The sequence below is a fragment of the Oncorhynchus tshawytscha genome, linkage group LG10 (assembly GCF_018296145.1).
Source record: "Oncorhynchus tshawytscha isolate Ot180627B linkage group LG10, Otsh_v2.0, whole genome shotgun sequence".
NCBI classification, from domain to species: Eukaryota; Metazoa; Chordata; class Actinopteri; order Salmoniformes; family Salmonidae; genus Oncorhynchus; species Oncorhynchus tshawytscha.
The window spans coordinates 58119581-58138978 of NC_056438.1; the positions used below are offsets into that span (position 1 = coordinate 58119581).

The 19398-nt window shown below is 42.8% G+C and overlaps 1 protein-coding gene across 7 annotated transcripts in view; it reads right to left on the reverse strand.

Annotated features, from left to right (window-relative positions):
- LOC112260513 (catenin delta-2) overlaps positions 1 to 19398 on the reverse strand; it is a 138477-nt gene that overhangs the window by 31550 nt on the left and 87529 nt on the right. For 4 of the 7 annotated variants that reach the window (XM_024435681.2, XM_024435682.2, XM_024435680.2 and 1 more), the window contains 2 exons: positions 16631 to 16940; positions 11867 to 11923 (listed from right to left, as the gene is read on the reverse strand). In XM_024435681.2, coding sequence (XP_024291449.1) covers positions 11867 to 11923; positions 16631 to 16940 — 367 coding nt within the window. The remainder of the gene's footprint in view (positions 1 to 11866; positions 11924 to 16630; positions 16941 to 19398) is intronic. The other 3 variants (XM_024435685.2, XM_024435683.2, XM_024435684.2) reach the window with 2 other exon arrangements.

Consider the following 19398-nt stretch of genomic DNA (forward strand, 5'->3'; position numbering starts at 1 on the left):
TATAAGTGAAATAATCTGTCTGTAAACAATTGTTGGAAAAATGACTTGTGTCATGCACAAAGTAGATGTCCTAACCGACTTGCCAAAACTATAGTTTGTTCATAAGAAATTTGTGGTGTGGTTGAAAAACTAGTTTTAATGACAGCAACTTTACTGTACAGTATGTAAACTTCCGACTTTAACTGTATATGCAGGCATGCACGTACCTTTGCGCACACACACACACACACACACACACACACACACACACACACACACACACACACACACACACACACACACACACACACACACACACACACACACACACACACACAGACACACACACACACACACACACACTGACATTTGACGATTGTCTCTCTCTACTTAGACCACAGCCAGACATGCATTACTTTACCATAAGAATTGTGCATGCCAATGCAGAGCAGCATATTAAAACATACTAATGCTGCTTAGCTTTTACCGTAGACTAGTGCTGGCCTGAATAGATGCACCGTATATTCTTTGTAATCATTTATTGCCCTCAGCAGAAGTCGTGTTTTTCAGCTACAATGACGGTTCTTCCTCAAACACATCTTTCTTTCAAGAGGGCATGGACGGAAGTACGATTTGCCGTCATCACTTCCTCCAGAGTCATATCGCCTCAGAGGATGGGTAGGCTCATACATTCCTCAGGGCTCCAGTGCTGTGTTGGCCATTTCACTTCTTCATTAGAGAATTACCCAAAGACAATTATTCATCCAAACGTCCGTGTGACCGCCCATGATAATTCCACTGTTCTCACATCTCATCTCGTCCTCCCTCTTCAATCCCACACCACAGCCCTGACCGCTATAAAAGGGAGAAGCATCGTTCAGCTCAGCTCAGTCAAATGACTTGAAAACATCATATGCCAAGTATGGGCAGTGGCTAGCAAATAATGTTTTACTCTAATTCCATATATTTATCTATTTGTCAAGGTTGGTACTGTAGATTCTTAACATTCTCTAAAGCTATTCTGTATGTATTCCCATCTCGGCGCTCTCAGAGCTTTAAAGCAGTAAAGAGCAGTTTGCATAACACTTCACATAATGAGTTAAGTATCTGGGTTCCAAATGGACTGGTTCACAGTGATGATTTCTCTCAGGATGCAACGACGGCCTGATCAAAGAATCTGCTGATTCACATGCAAACTGCCCAAGACAATGAGCTCTTTCTTTATCTTTCTTTCTCTCTCTGTCCCTCCCTCTCCCACGGCACTTGGATAACAAACTGAAATGTCTATAGCATGCATGCTAGAGCAGTGAAGTTTGCCTTTAGCCCTCAACTCCCTAAGCTGGCCTTTCAACAGCCTTTCCTGAGGGCTAAAATGTCAGCTTTTAACTTTGAATGCCGCTCATTTTGGAAGATAGGAGGGTGGTCTTCTAGTCATTTTCGCAAGGTCTCCATGTTATCTTGAAAAATCATACTGCACAAGGATCAAGGTTGGCAGGGGAGCTGAGCTGAGGTTAAATCCCCTCAGTAGAAAGTAATGTAGCATTTGGCGACTCACTGGATTGAAACTAACTCTCGGGGTTGCAGACGGATCGTCATTCAGGGCTTTGTTCAAGAGCAGCCAGGTGAACATATCTGTCGGCCCCATAGCTGGGAACATTTACACCAGAATACAGAGTGCCATGCTCGAGGCAATCAAACAATTCCCCCCTATAATAGAGTTATAAATGATGTATTCTAAATGCATGGCTCTGCATTCTAATTAAAGACCATTGGGGGTATACATTTTAACTGAGTATGTTGTTGACTAGTGCCTTGGGCCAAGAATTATATTTACAATGACTCAAGGCTTGTACAATAGAGTGAACACAACACACAGTTCAAAACTGTAAGCAAACACTGCTGCCTCACGCCACAAAGGAATGATACAGAGGGGAAAAAAGCATTGTTGATGACTCAGGCAACCAATCAAATAGACAGACAGACAGGGGCCTTTCAGATAGGAAGACACACACAGTCATTCAATGTGCATGACTTCATTCTTCAGCAGAAATTAACATCTGTTTCTGAAGTAAAAACAATATAGTGCTATTGTCAATGAGACACAATGATATAAAATCATCCAACAAACATTATCAAAAACATTTTGGTTCAACTTCACAATAAAGGGAGCTATACAATCTGACAGACCTTTCCAATTTGAAAAAGATGGCCTTTCCATTTCAATACTAATTAGTGCCATTATAGAAATCTGTTAGTATCTGTAATTAACCATGTGTTAACTTGGCCACAATATCAGATGAAAACTGGTTGTGCAGAATGACAAAACTAGTCTGAAGAGCAGTTAGCGGCATCAACGTTGTACAAGGGAACACAGTTGAAGTGCAATGGTCCATTTAATTGCCCTCACTCAATGTTCTAGTTTAGTTTAGCCAGTCAAGTGTGGACGGTGTTTAAACAAACACTTTAATGAGCAACTTGTTTCTCTGCTTTCTTAAATTCTTTAATTCAGCCTTTTTTTACTATTTTCTACATTGTAGAATAATAGTGAAGACATCAAAACTATGAAATAACACATATGGAATCATGCAGTAACCAAAAATAGTGTTAAACAAATCAAGATATATTTTCTTCAAAAATAAAAAAAAATAAAAGTAGCGACCCTTTGCCTTGATGACAGCTTTGCATACTATTGGCATTCTCTTAATCAGCTTCATGAGGTAGTCACCTGGAATGCATTTCATTTAAAAGGTGTGCCTTGTTAAAAGTTAATTTGTGGAATTTCTATCCTTCTAAAGTGTTTGAGACAATCCATTGTGTTGTGACAAGGTAGGGGTGGTATACAGAAGATTGCCCTATTTGGTAAAATACCATAATATGACAAGAACAGCTCAAATAAGCAAAGGGAAACGACAGTCCATCACTACTTTAAGACATGAAGGTCAGTCAATACGGAACATTCAAGAACTTTTAAAGTTTCTACAAGTGCAGTCACAAAAACCATCAGCACTATGATGAAACTGGCTCTCATGAGGACCGTCACAGGAAAGGAAGACCCAGAGTTACCTCTGATGCAGAGGATAAGGTCATTAGTTACCAGCCTCGGAAATTGCAGCCCAAATAAATGCTTCACAGAGTTCAAGTAACAGACACATCTCAACATCAACTGTTCAAAGGAGACTGTGTGAATCAGGTCTTCATGGTCGAATTTCTGCAAAGAAACCACTACTAAAGGACACCAATAAGAAGAAGAGACTTGCTTGGGCCAAGAAACATTAGCAATGGACAATAGACCGGTGGATATCTGTCCTTTGGTTTAATGGGTGCAAATTTGACATTTTTGGTTCCAACCGCCGTCTCTTTGTGAGATGCAGAGTAGGTGAGCGGATGATCTCCACATGTGTGGTTCCCACCGTGAAGCATGGAGGAGGAGGTGTAATGGTGTTTTGCTGGTGACACTGTCTTTGATTTATTTAGAATTCAAGGCACACTTAACCAGTATGGCTACCACAGCATTCGCAGGGATACGCCATCCCATCTGGTTTGCGCTTAGTGGGCCTATCATTTGTTTTTCAACAGGACAATGACCCAACACACCTCCAGGCTGTGTAAGGATTATTTGACGAAGAAGGAGAGTGATGGAGTGCTGCATCAAATGACTTGGCCTCCACAATCACCCAACCTCAACTCAATTGAGATGGTTAGGAATGAGTTGGACCACAGAGTGAAGGAAAAGCAGTCAACAAGTGCTCAGCATATGTGGGAACTCCTTCAAGACTGTTGGAAAAGCATTACGGGTGAAGCAGGTTGAGAGAATGCCAAGAGTGAGCAAAGCTGTCATCAAGGCAAAGGGTGGCTACTTTCAAAAATCTCAAATATAAAATATATCTTCATTTGTTTAATACTTTTTTGTCACTACCTGATTCCATATGTGCTATTTCATAGTTGTGATGTCTTCATTATTATTATACAATGTAGAAAATAGTCAAGTAAAGAAAAACCCTTGAGTGAGTAGGTGTCTCCAAACTTTTGAATAGTAGTGTATAGGGTTTATCCAGTCGATAAACCCTCCAAACAGCCTCCCCGACCGCTCGGAGGCCTTCGCATTGTCCTAAAGCACACCGTTGCCCTGTTTTGTATCACATTCTAATGATAAAACTGGTGGGTTGATATATTTCATTGAAATATTCGGATGGTTAAGGACATTTGGTAGTTTCAATTAAATCTGGTCGTTTCAATTCAAAATGTGACTCGTTCCATTCTCCATTCTCTTGCTGATATTATATCCTGGCCTTTATTTTCAATTATTGTAATTGTAGCCCATTCTCCGGTTCACAGTGCTGTATGGGTTTTGACTGACAGCCATTATAAACTTCAGCACTGTGTGCGACAAGAAGATGCCCTCATCCCTCCTGCTAATTGGGCTACTTTTGCACATTTGTTTTTGTCTGAGTGAGGGAAATGCTGATGCTTATTTCTATTGTCTCTATCTATTCGGTACCATTCCATAATCATTCATTCAGACGGTTAAAAACTGCTCTCGCTCCTATCCTCACTCAGATGACTGACCGCAGCATCTATCGGTAGCCTAAACTGTGGAACAAATTGGCGGATGTTCAGACCTAGCAGAGCTATTAGATGATCCTTTTGTAAATTATTGGAGGTGTGAATGTTTCAGTCCGAGTCTCTCTCCTCTCGCACTATAGAGTCCTGGCGGGTGGTCCGGAGTTGAGAGAGAGCTTGGGTAATGGTGCAATAACACTTGACATGTGGACTGACGATTTTCGAATAACAGGATACTTGTGCCTTACAGTATATTACATAAACAAAGAGTGGGTGCTCGCGGAGAGGATGCTATTCAAAACAGAGTGACACAGTTCCCAGCGCAAAACTGCAGGTAAGAGAAGGCCAGCTATTGTGGAAGAATACTTGGGGATCTTGCTGATTTTCTCTATCGCTTCAAAGAGGCCACAATCGCCTTGGAGGCAAGCAAGCAGCCTACTCTTCACCTGGTAAGTGTGTGGTTCTAAAGGATAGAGACATAATTACAGCTGAATAGGCCTGGAGTATATATCTACCTTTTTTTGAATCAACTGAAAACAATCTGTAATTCTGCTAAGCCTACAGACAAAGATGAACTTGTGAAGGCCATCAAAATGTTTTGGCTCGAGAAACTGACGATTCAACAATGCAACAAATTCATCAATAGATGTTGCTTTCTATTGGATATATATATATATAAATCATTACCTATTATAAGGTTGATTTGCTATTTGCTATGCAAAGTCGAATCACAGACACGCAGTCTCCCTCCTCTCACGACAGCTCATCTTGTGTGAATTATTATGTGGATTCTAATAAATTGACATATTTGTAAGGGGTTGGTGCATTTTTCATTGGGGCAAATCAGGTCTGAGATATTGAGTTAGAAATGTAAAACTTTAGTCTTGTGTCAGGTGAGCTGTTGTGTCCTCACCTTTGGTCTGATAATTTCCCAATAATCTCCTAAGTGTTCTCTTTCAATTGCTACTTCAATATAAACCATTTATACAAAAGTATGTGGATACCTTTCAAATGAGTGGATTCGGTTATTTCAGCCACACTTGTAACAGGTGTATCAAATAGAGCACATAGCTATGCAATCTCCATAGACAAACATTGGCAGTGGAAAGGCCTTACTGAAAAGCTCAGGGACATGGCACTATGATAGGATGCCACCTTTCCAACAAGTCAGTTCGTCAAATCTCTGCCCTTCTCCAACTGCCTCAGTCAACTGTAAGTGCTGTTATTGTGAAGTGGATACGTCTAGGAGCAACAACGACTCAGCTGCGAAATGGTAGGCCACACAAGCTCACAGAACGGGACCGCCGAGTGCTGAAGTACATAGCGTGTAAAAAATAATCTGTCCTCGGTTGCAACCCTCACCACTGAGTTCCAAACTGCCTTTGGAAGCAATGTCAGCACAATAACTGTTATTTGGGAGCTTCATGAAATGGGTTTCCATGGCCGAGCAGTCGCAAGATCACAAGCCTAAGATCCCCATGCTCAATGCCAAGTGTCGGCTGGAGTGGTGAAAAGCTCACCGCCATTGAACTATGGAGCAATGGAAACACTTTCTATGGAGTGATGAATCACGCTTTACAATCTGGCAGTCCGATGGACGAATCTGGGTTTGGCGGATGCCAGGAGTATGCTACCTGCCCCAATGCATAGTGCCAACTGTAAAGTTTGGTGGAGGAGAATTAATGGTCTGATTTTTTTCATGGTTAGGGCTAATGGTCTGTTTTTTTTCATGGGTCGGGCTAGGCCCCTTAATTCCAGTGAAGGGAAATTTTAAAGCTACTGCATACAATGACATTCTAGACGATTCTGTGTTTCCAACTTTGTGGCAACAGTTTGGGGAAGGCCCTTTCCTGTTTCAGCATGACAATGCCACTGTGCACAAAGTGAGGTCCATACAGAAATGGTTTGTCAAGATCGGTGTGGAAGAACTTGACTGGCCTGCACAGAGCCCTGACCTCAACCCCATTGAACACCTTTGGGATGAATTGGAACGCCGACTGCAAGGCAGGCCTAATATCCCAACATCAGTGCCTGACCTCACTTATGCTATTTTACCTGAAGTTCCCGCAGTAATGTTCCAACATCTAGTGGAAAGCCTTCTCAGAAGAGTGGAGGCTGTTATAGCAGCAAAGGTTGGACCAACTCCATATTAATGCCCATGATTTTGTAATGAGATATTTGGTCTTGTCGTGGTCATGTAGTGTATATCAATCATTCATTCAAGAATTTTAGTTATAAAACAAAATAACAAATGGAGCCTTGAATAATTAAACTATAAATAAACCTCAACATGTTGGTTAAAGCAATTGTATTCACAAATGCATGCGACTGTTTTTAATCTTGGCTGTGGTAAAGACTTTAAAAGCTTTTTTAGTTAGAATTTATGCAATTTTGGTGGGAAATTATTGTTGTGTTTGTTGTGTTGTTTACACTGTTCCAAATGACCAGAAAAAAAGATTGCTCACCTGTTTGACAAACATACTGGAATAAGCACGCAGTGCTCGCTCCTCCTTCTTGATCTCAAGTCCCTAAAAATAGAAATCAGCTTGGAAAGAGCCTATTGTCCTGCTGATAGCCCATCAAGGGTGGATGGCTTCTTTTGTGATTACAATTTATTGACAGAATAGGTAAGGCTGCCTAACCATTTACACCTGGCCCACAGCTTAGTAGCGCACTTATAGTGTACTTTCCCTCCATTCTCAGCCTGACTCTCTACCAATGCCACCAGATGCTTCTATTGTTGTTATATATCCAGTGACATTCCACTGGTAAATATAATACATACAACTAATCAATTAAATGACTTCCTGCGCCGACAGAGATGGCTGCCTCGATTCGCGTTCCTAGGAAACTATACAGTATTTGTTTTTTTTCCGTGTTATTTATTACATTGGTACCCCAGGTAATCTTAGGTTTTATTACATACAGTCGGGAGGAACTACTGAATATAAGAGTAACGTCAATTCACCATCATAACGACCAGGAATACGACTTTCCAGAAGCGGATCCTGTGTTTTGTCCACCACCCAGGACAATGGATCGGATCCCAGCCGGCGATCCAATACAATGACGCCGAAAAAGGGGCAGATGAAGCGGTCTTCTGGTGAGGCTCCGGAGACGGGCACATCGCGCACCGCTCCCGAGCATACTACTCGCCAATGTCCAGTCTCTTGATAACAAGGTTGATGAAATCCCAGCAAGGGTAGCATTCCAGAAAGACATCAGAGACTGTAGCGTTCTTCGCTTCACGGAAACATGGCTCACTCGAGCCTCGCTATCGGAGTCGGTACAGCCAGCTGGTTTCTTCACGCATCGCGCCGACAGAAACAAACATCTTTCTGGTAAGAAGAGGGGCTATGGGGGTATGCCTTATGATTAACGAGATGTGGTGTGATCATAACAACATACAGGAACTCTAGTCCTTCTGTTCACAACGCATATAAGGCCCTCCCCCGCCCTCCTTTCGGAAAAGCTTACCACAAATCCATTTTGTTGCTTCCAGCCTATAGTCCAAAACTAAAACAGGAAGCAATCTGAACAATCTGATCCCACGCTTCAAGATTGCATTGATCAATGTGGATTTGGATATGTTCCGCATTGCGTCAAACAACAACATTGACGAATACACTGATTCGGTGAGCGAGTTCAATAGCAAGTGCATTGGCAATGTCGTACCCAACGCAACTATTAAAACATTCCCAAACTAGAAACTGTGGATTGATGGCAGCATTCGCGTGAAACTGAAAGCACGAACCACTGCTTTTAACCAGGGCAAGGTGACCGGAAACATGACCGAATACAAACAGTGTAGCTATTCCCTCCGCAAGGCAATCAAACAAGCTAAGCGTCAGTATAGAGACAAAGTAGTCTCTCAATTCAACAGCTCAGACACAAGAGGTATGTGGCAGGGTCTACAGTCAATTGAGGATTACAAAAAGAAAACCAGCCCCGTCGCGGACCAGGATGTCTTGCTCCCAGAAAGACTAAACAACTTCTTTCCTCGCTTTGAGGACAATACAGTGCCACTGACACGGCCCACTACCAAAACCTGCGGACTCTCCTTCACTGCAGCCGACGTGAGTAAAACATTTAAAAGTGTTAACCCTCGCAAGGCTGCAGGCCCAGGCGGCATCCCCAGCCGCGTCCTCAGAGCATGCGCAGACCAGCTGGCTGTTGTGTTTACGGACATATTCAATCAATCCTTATACCAGTCTGCTGTTCCCACATGCTTCAAGAGGGCCACCATTGTTCCTGTTCCCAAGAAAGCGAAGGTAACTGAGCTAAACGACTTCCGCCCCGTAGCACTCACTTCCGTCATCATGAAGTGCTTTGAGAGACTAGTCAAGGACCATATCACCTCCACCCTACCTGACACCATAGACCCACTCCAATTTGCTTACCACCCCAATAGGTCCACAGACGATGCAATAGCAACCACACTGCACACGGCCCTAACCCATCTGGACAAGAGGAATACCTATGTGAGACTGCTGTTCATCGACTACAGCTCAGCATTTAACACCATAGTACCCTCCAAACTCGTCATCAAGCTCGAGACCCTGGGTCTTGACCCCGCCCTGTGCAACTGGGTACTGGGCTTCCTGACAGGCCACCCCCAGGTGGTGAGGGTAAGTAACAACATCTCCACCCCGCTGATCCTCAACACTGGGGCCCCACAAGGGTGCGTTCTGAGCCCTCTCCTGTACTCCCTGTTCACCCACGACTGCGTGGCCATGCACGCCTCCAACTCAATCATCAAGTTTGCACTACAGTGGTAGGCTTGATTACCAACAACGACGAGACGGCCTACAGGGAGGAGGTGAGGGCCTTCGGAGTGTGGTGTCAGGAAAATAACCTCACACTCAACGTCAACAAAACAAAGGAGATGATTGTGGACTTCAGGAAACAGCAGAGGGAGCACCCCCCTATCCACATCGAAGGGACAGTAGTGGAGAGGGTAGAAAGTTTTAAGTTCCTCGGCCCCACACATCACGGACAAACTAAATTGGTCCACCCACACAGACAGCGTGGTGAAGAAGGCGCAGCAGCGCCTCAGGAATTCGGCTTGTCACCAAAAGCACTCACAAACCTTTACATATGCACAATCGAGAGCATCTTGTCGGGCTGTATCACCGCTTGGTATTGCAGCTGCTCCGCCCACAACCTTAAGGCTCTCCAGAGGGTAGTGAGGTCTGCACAACGCATCACCGGGGGCAAACTACCGGCCCTCCAGGACACCTACACCACCCTATGTCACAGGAAGGCCATAAAGATCATCAAGGACAACAACCACCCGAGCCACTGCCTGTTCACCCCGCTATCATCCAGAAGGCGAGGTCAGTACAGGTGCATCAAAGCAGGGACCGAGAGACTGAAAAACAGCTTCTATCTCAAGGCCATCAGACTGTTAAACAGCCACCACTAACATTGAGTGGCTGCTGCCATACATGTAAAAAATGTATCACTAGCCACTTTAAACAATGCCACTTAATATAATGTTTACATACCCTACATTACTCATCTCATATGTATATACTGTACTCGATACCATTCGATGCCTATGCCGTTCTGTACCATCACTCATTCATATATATTTATGTACATATTCTTCATCCCTTCACACTTGTGTGTATAAGGTAGCTGTTGTGAAATTGTTAGGTTAGATTACTCGTTGGTTTTTACTGCATTGTCGGAACTAGAAGCACAAGCAGGTCGCTACACTCGCATTAACATCTGCTAGCCATGTGTATGTGACAAATAACATTTGATTTGAAATAGGTCAGGTCTTGAAAATGTGTAAAATGTGCGTAAAAGAGGCCCATATAGACGACTTGGGTTTTCCTCGCCGTACTCTCTTTCATTCAGTTTCTTCTTCACATCAGCAAAGAACGACTCTGCATTATCTGCTTCATATGAGGCTTTAGTTTAGGAAGGTCATAAAAAACATCATACTAAGACAACGTATTTCAAATCAACAGAATAGCATGTTTTACGTTTTATTTATCTGGGCTTAGTAGCCGAGGCTATGTGGCTGCACCATCAACTTGTTCATTTAGCAGACATCACTCGCGTATATTCAGTCAACACATATATTTAAAGATTATAATGGAATATAACAGAACATTTTTGTTTCTCTTAGGATAAAAACCTTACCGTGTAACAACAGTTATAGTAAGTAATGAACTACAGTCCAGTTACAGCTTCTTCTGACAGAATAGAAACAAAAAAAGAGGTGTCTTATTCCGAATGTGCACACGGGATAGAGGAAGAGCAATTCTTACACTATTGTTTTAAATTCAATCAGCTTCATCTTCCTCATTCAGTTCATTCAAATTAAACCGTGACATCAGGTACACAATTATCTGTTTCTATCACCTGTTCATCAATTCACGTCATTCATTCAGTGATGTGAAAGACACATTAACGCCTCGGTACTAAACGCTTTAGACTGAACTCAAAGGCATAACCAGGGTTCTAAACTCTCCCTTGCTGTGACGCAATGTACTGCACTATATCACAATCTACCTCAATGCGCTGTGCCAAAAACTCAAAACGTTTCATTGAGGAACCACTGTATACGTACTAAAATGTAACAGCTTATGAATCGGCAACATTATTCATGCGTAAATTGTCAACTACATCATAGATATCAGTATGAGTATTACTTAAGAAAAATAGCATAAAGGTAGTATGATCAGATACTGCAAAAGTGACATTTAAGTAAATGGATTCTGCCCCTTAATTACTGCACATGTCACAGTAAATCTTGGGATGATGAAGCACATTTAGAAAATGATGAGAGAAAAATGATGATGAATGATGTAAAATGAAGGAGAAAATGTATGATTTTTGGATAATGGAATCCTACTGTTGCTATCCTCACACAATCAGCAAGTACCAGTAACCTACCCAAAAAGCTTCCAACTGCTGTCACTTTTAGAAAGCCATAAAAGCTTAACTAAAGAGTAACTTCACAACATCACATCTTACCTTTAATTACTAGACAACCTGAAGAGTAAACTTGAGAAACTTGGAGGCAAATAGATACATAACCTAATCTGTGAGAAGACACTGTATATAAAATTGTGGACAGCACCAATGGCACTACCTTTACTTTACTTTTCCTGAGGAAGTCACATGAAGCTTTCAGTGAAGTAGCTACTGTAAGTAAATGGGAATCAGAGGACAATGCAATGGAAAAAATAACTGAACTATTGTCATTCATGCTCTTTCATTGGTAAGGAAATGTTCCTGGTATTTGTATAGTAGACATGAAGGACAGTTTCAGTGAATGAGAGATAGAAATATGTAATAAATGCTGGATTACTTTGTCATTCTTTGCTCGGCTTGATTTTGATTCCAGACAAGGAATTCAGGGTCGTACCTATCAGGAGACAGGCAGAAAGGAAAAAAATGTAGGTGGGTGTCTCGCACAAAGGAGCTTGACAAGAATAAAATAATACTCATTTGAATGTCTTTCTTTCTCAACAATTTTCCTATTACACACTTACACTGGATTCAGAACATGCACTAGATGATTTGATTGTGGTGTATGGGGATCTTTTAAAGAGGGGGTCTTACAAAACCAAGAAATATGGAGATCAATTTGCTATCAGCTAGGTCAATTATGGATTGTTCAGTCATCAGAACCATTATCATGGTTTGTGGAGAGACACATTCCAGTGATCTTGTCATTGTTTTTCTTAAATATGAATAGATGTATTTAGGACTATGCTTTCCTATAATTTAGGATTCTGCTAAATAGTGACATAAATTATATCACGCAAACAACCATTGGACATTAGGAAAGTTTTAATTTACAGCTACATAGCCAAATATAACAACCTTAATTGTGGTTGAGTATTTATTTTATAGAGTATTGTTTTGGTCGTTGACTTTGAACATGATTCATTAAAACATTTAATTAATCTCTTTCTAGAATTCAACTGATTTGCTACACACAATACAGGCCTAGTGTTTCCACAATTAATTGAAATTAAGATCGATTGAAGACCTGCTTTGGTGAAACCCGCCCTTTAACAATAATGAATATGAAGTAACCAAAAAAATAGGGAGTCATTTCTAATTTGGGGATTACTGTAATTGACTGTGCATGTTGTGAAGTTGGTTGCAGCCAGCAAATCAATGCATCACAAGTCAATCCACTGAAAGCGTGTACAAACGCCAAAAGTAATGCCAGAGCTACAGCAGATACAGTGCAATGTGGAAAAGGAAAGAAAGATAGAGAAACAAATAAATAGTTCAGGGGATGGTGAATGAAGAAAACAGAATGGGATAAATCAAAAGAAATGAACTTGTAGAGTATTGCAAACATACAGTTGAAGTCGGAGGTTTACATACACCGCAGCCAAATACATTTAAACTCAGTTTTTCACAATTCCTGACATTTAATCCTATTAAAAAATCCCTGTCTTAGGTCAGTAAGGATCACCACTTTATTTTATGAATGTGAAATGTCAGAATAATAGTAGAGAATGACTTATTTCAGATTTAATTTCTTTCATCACATTCCCAGTGGGTCAGAAGTTTACACTCAATTAGTATTTGGTAGCATTGCCTTTAAATTGTTTAACTTGGGTCAAACGTTTTGGGTAGCTTTCCACAAGCTTCCCACAATAAGCTGGGTGAATTTTGACCCATTCCTCCTGACAGAGCTGGTGTAACTGAGTCAGGTTTGTAGGCCTCCTTGCTTGCACATGCTTTTTCAGTTCTGCTGACAAATTTTCTATAGGATTGAGGTCAGGGCTTTGTGATAGCCACTCCAATACCTTGACGTTGTTGTCCTTAAGCCATTTTGCCACAACTTTGGAAGTATGGTTGGGGTCATTGTCCATTTAGAAGACCCATTTGTGACCAAGCTTTAACTTCCTGACTGATGTCTTGAGATGTTGCTTCAATATATCCACGTAATTCTCCATCCTCATGATGCCATCTATTTGTGAAGTGCACCAGTCCCTCCTGCAGCAAAGCACCCCCACAACATGATGCTGCCACCCCCCGTGCTTCACGGTTGGGATGGTGTTCTTCGGCTTGTAAGCCTCTTCCTTTTCCCTCCAAACATAATGATGGTCACAGTTCTATCAACAGTTCTATTTTTGATTCATCAGACCAGAGGACATTTCTAAAAAAACTATGATATTTGTCCCCATGTGCAGTTGCAAACCGTAGTCTGGCTTTTTTATGGCGCTTTTGGAGCAGTGGCTTCTTCCTTGCTGAGCGGCCTTTCAGGTTATGTTGATATATGACTCGTTTTACTGTGGATATTGTCACGACTTCCACCGAAGGTAGTTCCTCTCCCTGTTCGGGCGGCGACGCCGACTACTAGTCATCACCGATCCCTTTTTCCTTTTTTGTTTGTTTTGTCTTTGGTTCTTTTCACACCTGGTTTCATTTGCCTTAATTTCTGTGTGTATATATTTACACTGTTGCCTGCCTAGGTTTGTGCGGAATTATTCTTTTATTGTGATGTAGCTCGATGAGGTTATGCCCTATTTCTTGTTTTCACGGATTTAATAAGAGTGTGTTATTGTCGGAGCTTTGTTTGTTCCTCTGTGCGTTTGTACGGGTTCTCTGTTGTCGAGGGCATTTTACTTTTTTGATTGTGCCATACCTGTGTTGGTGGACTTGCCAATTAAAAAGTATGCTTCTCAGACATCTCTGCTCTCCTGCGCCTGACTCTTTCACCTACCTCCTAATGCAACATTATCACAGAATCCCGCACCACTTCGATGGAGTCAGCAGGAGCGGACTCGCTCCCAATATCTATGGAAGAGCGCGTTCAACACCACACGGCAGTGTTACACCGGCTGGGGACCGCGATGGATCAGGTGATGGCGACGATGGATCAGGTGATGGCGACGATGGAAAGATGGGAGAGAGGTGGCCTTCCCACACCTCCATCAGCCACACTCCAACCAGTACCACAACCCTCACCTTCATTGCCTGGGTCCAGTGGTATTCGATTCGCACTCCTGAGGGAGTACGATGGAACGGCGGCCGGGTGCCAGGGATTCTTACTCAAAATGAAGTTATACCTGGCAACCGTTCACCCGACTCCTTCGGGAGGTGAAATCGTGAACGCCCTCGTCTCCTGCCTCTCAGGCAAAGCCCTAGAGTGGGCCAACGCGGTATGGAATGATCCTGACTCGGCGAGGCACCACTACCCAGAGTTGAACAGCTGTTCCATCTAAGGCAGGAGAAGAGGGGTGCTCAGGACTTCGCCCTAGAGTTCCGGATCTTGGCCGCTGGCGCGGTATGGAACGACAGGACCCTGATCGATCACTATAGGTGCAGTTTGCGTGAGAACGTCCGTAGGGAGCTAGCCTGTAGAGACACCTCCCTCTCCTTAGACCAGCGGATAGACATGTCCATTCGGTTGGACAACTTGCTGGCGACCCACGGGCGTCCGGATCGGGTCCTGTCAGTTTCATCCCCCAGCCCCTCAACTCCAACGCCCATGGAGCTAGGAGGTGCTGCAGTGAGGGCGACCAGAGGAGGGGGCCTTTCCCGTACCAGCTGTGGTCGTAGAGGGCACACTGCTGACCGGTGCTGGATGGGTCCTACAGGAAGTGTGTTATTATCAGAGCTTTGTTTGTCCCTCTGTGCGTTTGTACGGGTTCTCTGTTGTCGAGGGCGTTTTACTTTTTTGATTGTGCCATACCTGTGTTGGTGGACTTGCCAATTAAAAAGTACGCTTCTCAGACATCTCTGCTCTCCTCCTAACGCAACATTATCACAGATATAGATACTTTTGTACCTGTTTCCTCCAGCATCTTCACAAGGTCCTTTGTTGTTGTTCTGGGATTGATTTGCATTTTTCGCACCAAAGTACGTTGATCTCAAGGAGACATAACGTGTCTCCTTCCTGAGCGGTATGACGGCTGTGTGGTCCCATGGTGTTTATACTTGCGTACTATTGCTTGTTTAGATGAACGTGGTAACTTCAGGCATTTGGAAATTGCTCCCAAGGATGAACCAGACTTGCGTAAGTCAAATAAATTTTTTCTGAGGTCTTGTCTGATTTCTTTTGATTTTTCATGATGTCAAGCCAAGAGGCACTGAGTTTGAAGGTAGGCCTTGAAAAACATCCACAGGTACACCTCCAATTGACTCAAATGTTGTCATGGCTTTAGAGGCTTGTGATAGGCTAATTGACATAATTTGAGTCAAAAGGAGGTGTACCTGTGGAGGTATTTCAAGGCCTACCTTCAAACTTTTTCTGGAATTTTCTGGAATTTTTCCAAGCTGTTTAAAGGCACAGTCAATTCAGTGTATGTAAACTTCTGACCCACTGGAATTGTGATACAGTGAATAATAAGTAAAATAATCTCTTTGTAAACAATTGTTGGAAAAATTACTTGTGTCATGCACAAAGTAGATGTCCCAACTGACTTGTCAAAACTATAGTTTGTTAACAAGAAATGTGTGGAGTGGTAGAAAAACGAATTTTAATGACTCCAACCTAAGTGTATGTAATCTTCTGACTTCAACTGTAGATATTCCTGTTTTCTCTGATCTTTCATTACTATGTATTCCTAGTGATTAAACATGTTTTTGTTTACAAGCATTGACAGTATTGTTTTTTAAATATTTGCTCTAAAGGAATAAACTCCTTGATCAGACCCACACAAAAGCAACTCTGATAGTACAGCAATACAGCCATAAAGCTTATGACTCAAGGCCACTCCCAGTCAAACACTTTATGACACACACATACACACACACACACACACACACACACACACACACACACACACACACACACACACACACACACACACACACACACACACACACACACACACACACACAAACAAACAAACAAACAGCCCAGACAGACACACACACACAAGTAAAAGTTTAAACAACACAAGGTGAAGGAAGGTGAGGTTCAACAAGCTTCATGTGCCCTCCAGAAAACAGTGGCTGTGTCATTCAAGGCGTAGTGGTACCGACAGGCCAAACAGAGGAGCGACTGGTAGCCGGTGATGTGGAGGTGTGCTTTATATTCAGTGGTCTGACTGAAGGAGAGGTGAGGTGTAATAAATAACAGCGCTATAGTGACACTCACCTGGGATCCTTCTGGATGCTGTCGACAGAAGGTGAGCGGGCCAGTGCGGCCTCCGGGGGCAGCACGGGGCCAGACTTGCTGTAGGGCAACTCGGTGGTCGGGCAGAACTGGAGGGTGCGGTACGGGTTGGCGTAGTCCGAGCCAGTGGCAAAGCTGCTTCTCTGGTAGGGCAAAGTGCCTGAGGCGTTCTGGCTGCCTGTACGCTGCAAGGGGATGGAGTCAACACCAGGGGAAGATGGGGCTACGGCAGGAGGGAAGTAGGGACAGAGCAGAAAGTTCAGGACCTCTTCACAAAACTGGTTTACTGGGTCTAGGCAGAGGAATGAGCGAGCACACAGTGAGAAGAGAAACAGAACAACCAAACACCAGAGAAATAAGAGGAGGGGAAGAAGAGGGTGAAAGCAAAATCAAAAGAAAGACAGAAAGGATCATTCATTTAATTAATGTTTCAATACTTCCCTTGGCAGCCAAGAACTATAAGAAACAATACACAGAAAAAACATACCGTGTCACAAAATATTCCGGTACATTTCAATACATTTCATAACTTTCAGTACATTTATCATGTATGAATTATGACGAATGCACTAAATGTCACTTTGTCAAATTACAGTTAGATAAACACAATTGACAAATGGCCAGAAGAAGAAGAAGTAGGCATTCTGTAGATGAATGATTATTTACTCCAATAGAACACATCAGATGTACCTCTCTCAGAACACTGAAAAGACCTTAGGCAGTCAGTTTATTGTGAAATGTATTTCTTTACTAACTTTGTGTTTTCATAATCTACAATGAGGAGCATTGAACATGATCTTAAACGCAGAACACCTTAATTTCCACACAGTATTGTGTTGGTTAAAATTAATTTCAGAACAATTCATGGAAGACAGCGGTGAATGGCTAACAATTTCATGTCAAACAAAGTCCAATGGAGGCTCCTGAAAAGTCATTTTTCTGTCTGAAAAGACTGCTTTTCAGGAAAAATGAATGACAGGTATTAGGTTAGAATCACTGTGAGGCCAACATAATATAGTGAAAAGTCAATGTTATTCTGAATATATACATATACAATTTGTTGATTTGAGCAAAGCCATGGAATGAGACACGATTCTTTCACTCATTGCCATTTATCTTTGAGGTATGTATCACTGTAGGGCTGCAGACTACTGTGCTGCATTCCCTGGTCAGGGCAGAGCTGCTGCTGCTACTGCTAATCGTGATCATGTGGAAGGCCTCCATACATCTCTAGGGAGCCCTGCCTGCCTGTCAGTTTAACACAGAGTGAGAGGTAAATAGAGTTACCGTGTAGCAGCTTTTACACTGCACCCGCCTCCCTGGCAGCCATGACCTAGGCTCCACACATGAAACTCCCACCTGGGCAGTTCTCAGTTGTACTATGGTCGGATAAACATTGTACACGGAGTGTACAAAACATTAGGAAGCTAATATTGAGTTTCACCCCGTTTTGCCCTCAGAAGAGCCTCAATTCTTTACAGACTTGAATGTCCCCGTGGGGAAATGTTGTTGCAGTGTCATGTACACATTTAAAGTGGCGTTCAAATAACAAAACAAATTGAAAATACAACTTTCACAACAGTTACATGCCAAACTTCATTTGCCACATGCGCCGAATACAACAAGTGTAGACATTACAGTGAAATGCTTACTTACAAGCCCTTAACCAACAGTGCAGTTTAAGAAGAAGAAAATATTTACCAAGTAGACTAAAATAAAAAGTAATAATAAAAAGTAACACAATAAAAATAACAATAACAAGGCTATATACAGGGGGCACCGGTACAGAGTCAGTGTGCAGGTATACAGGCTAGCTGAGGTAATCTGTACATGTAGGTGGGGACGAAGTGACTATGCATAGGTAACAAACAAACAGCAAGTAGCAGCAATGTACAAGAGGGGGGAGGGTATTAATGTAAATTGTCCAGTGGCGATTTTTATGAATTGTTCAGCACTCTAATGGCTTGGCGGTAGAAAATGTTGAGGTGCCTTTTGGCCCCAGACTTGGTGCTCTGGTACCGCTTGCCGTGCGGTAGCAGAGAAAACAGTCTATAACTTGGGTGACTGGAGTCTTTAACAATTTTATGGGTTTTCCTCTTACATCGCCTGGATGGCAGGAAGCTTGGCCCCAGTGATGTACTGGGCCATTCGCACTACCCTTTGTAGTGCCTTATGGTCAGATGCTGAGCAGTTGCCATACCGGGTGGTGATGCAACCGGTCAGGATGCTCTCGATGGTGCAGCTGTAGAACCTTTTTAGGATCTGAGGACCCATGCCAAATCTTTTCAGTCTCCTGAGGGGGAATAGGTTTTGTCGTGCCCTCTTGACGACTGTCTTGGTATGTTTGAACCATGATAGGTAATACGGACTCAGTCAGGGAGAGGTTGAAAATGTCAGTGAAGACACTTGACAGTTGGTCCGCGCATGCTTTGATTACACGTCCTGGTAATACGTCTGGCCCAGCGGCTTTGTGAATGTTGACCTGTTTAAAGGTTTTGTTCACTTCGTCATCCAGAACAGCTGGTGCTCTCATGCATGCTTCAGTGTTGCTTGCCTCGAAGCGAGCATAAAATGAATTTAGCTCGCCTGGTAGGCTCGCGTCACTGGGCAGCTCGCGTCTGGGTTTCCCTTTGTAGTCCGTAATAGTTTTCAAGCCCTGCCACATCCAACGAGTGTCAGAGCCGGTGTAGTAGGATTCAATCTTAAATCTGTATTGATGCTTTTGTTTGAGGGTTCGTCTGCGGGCAAAG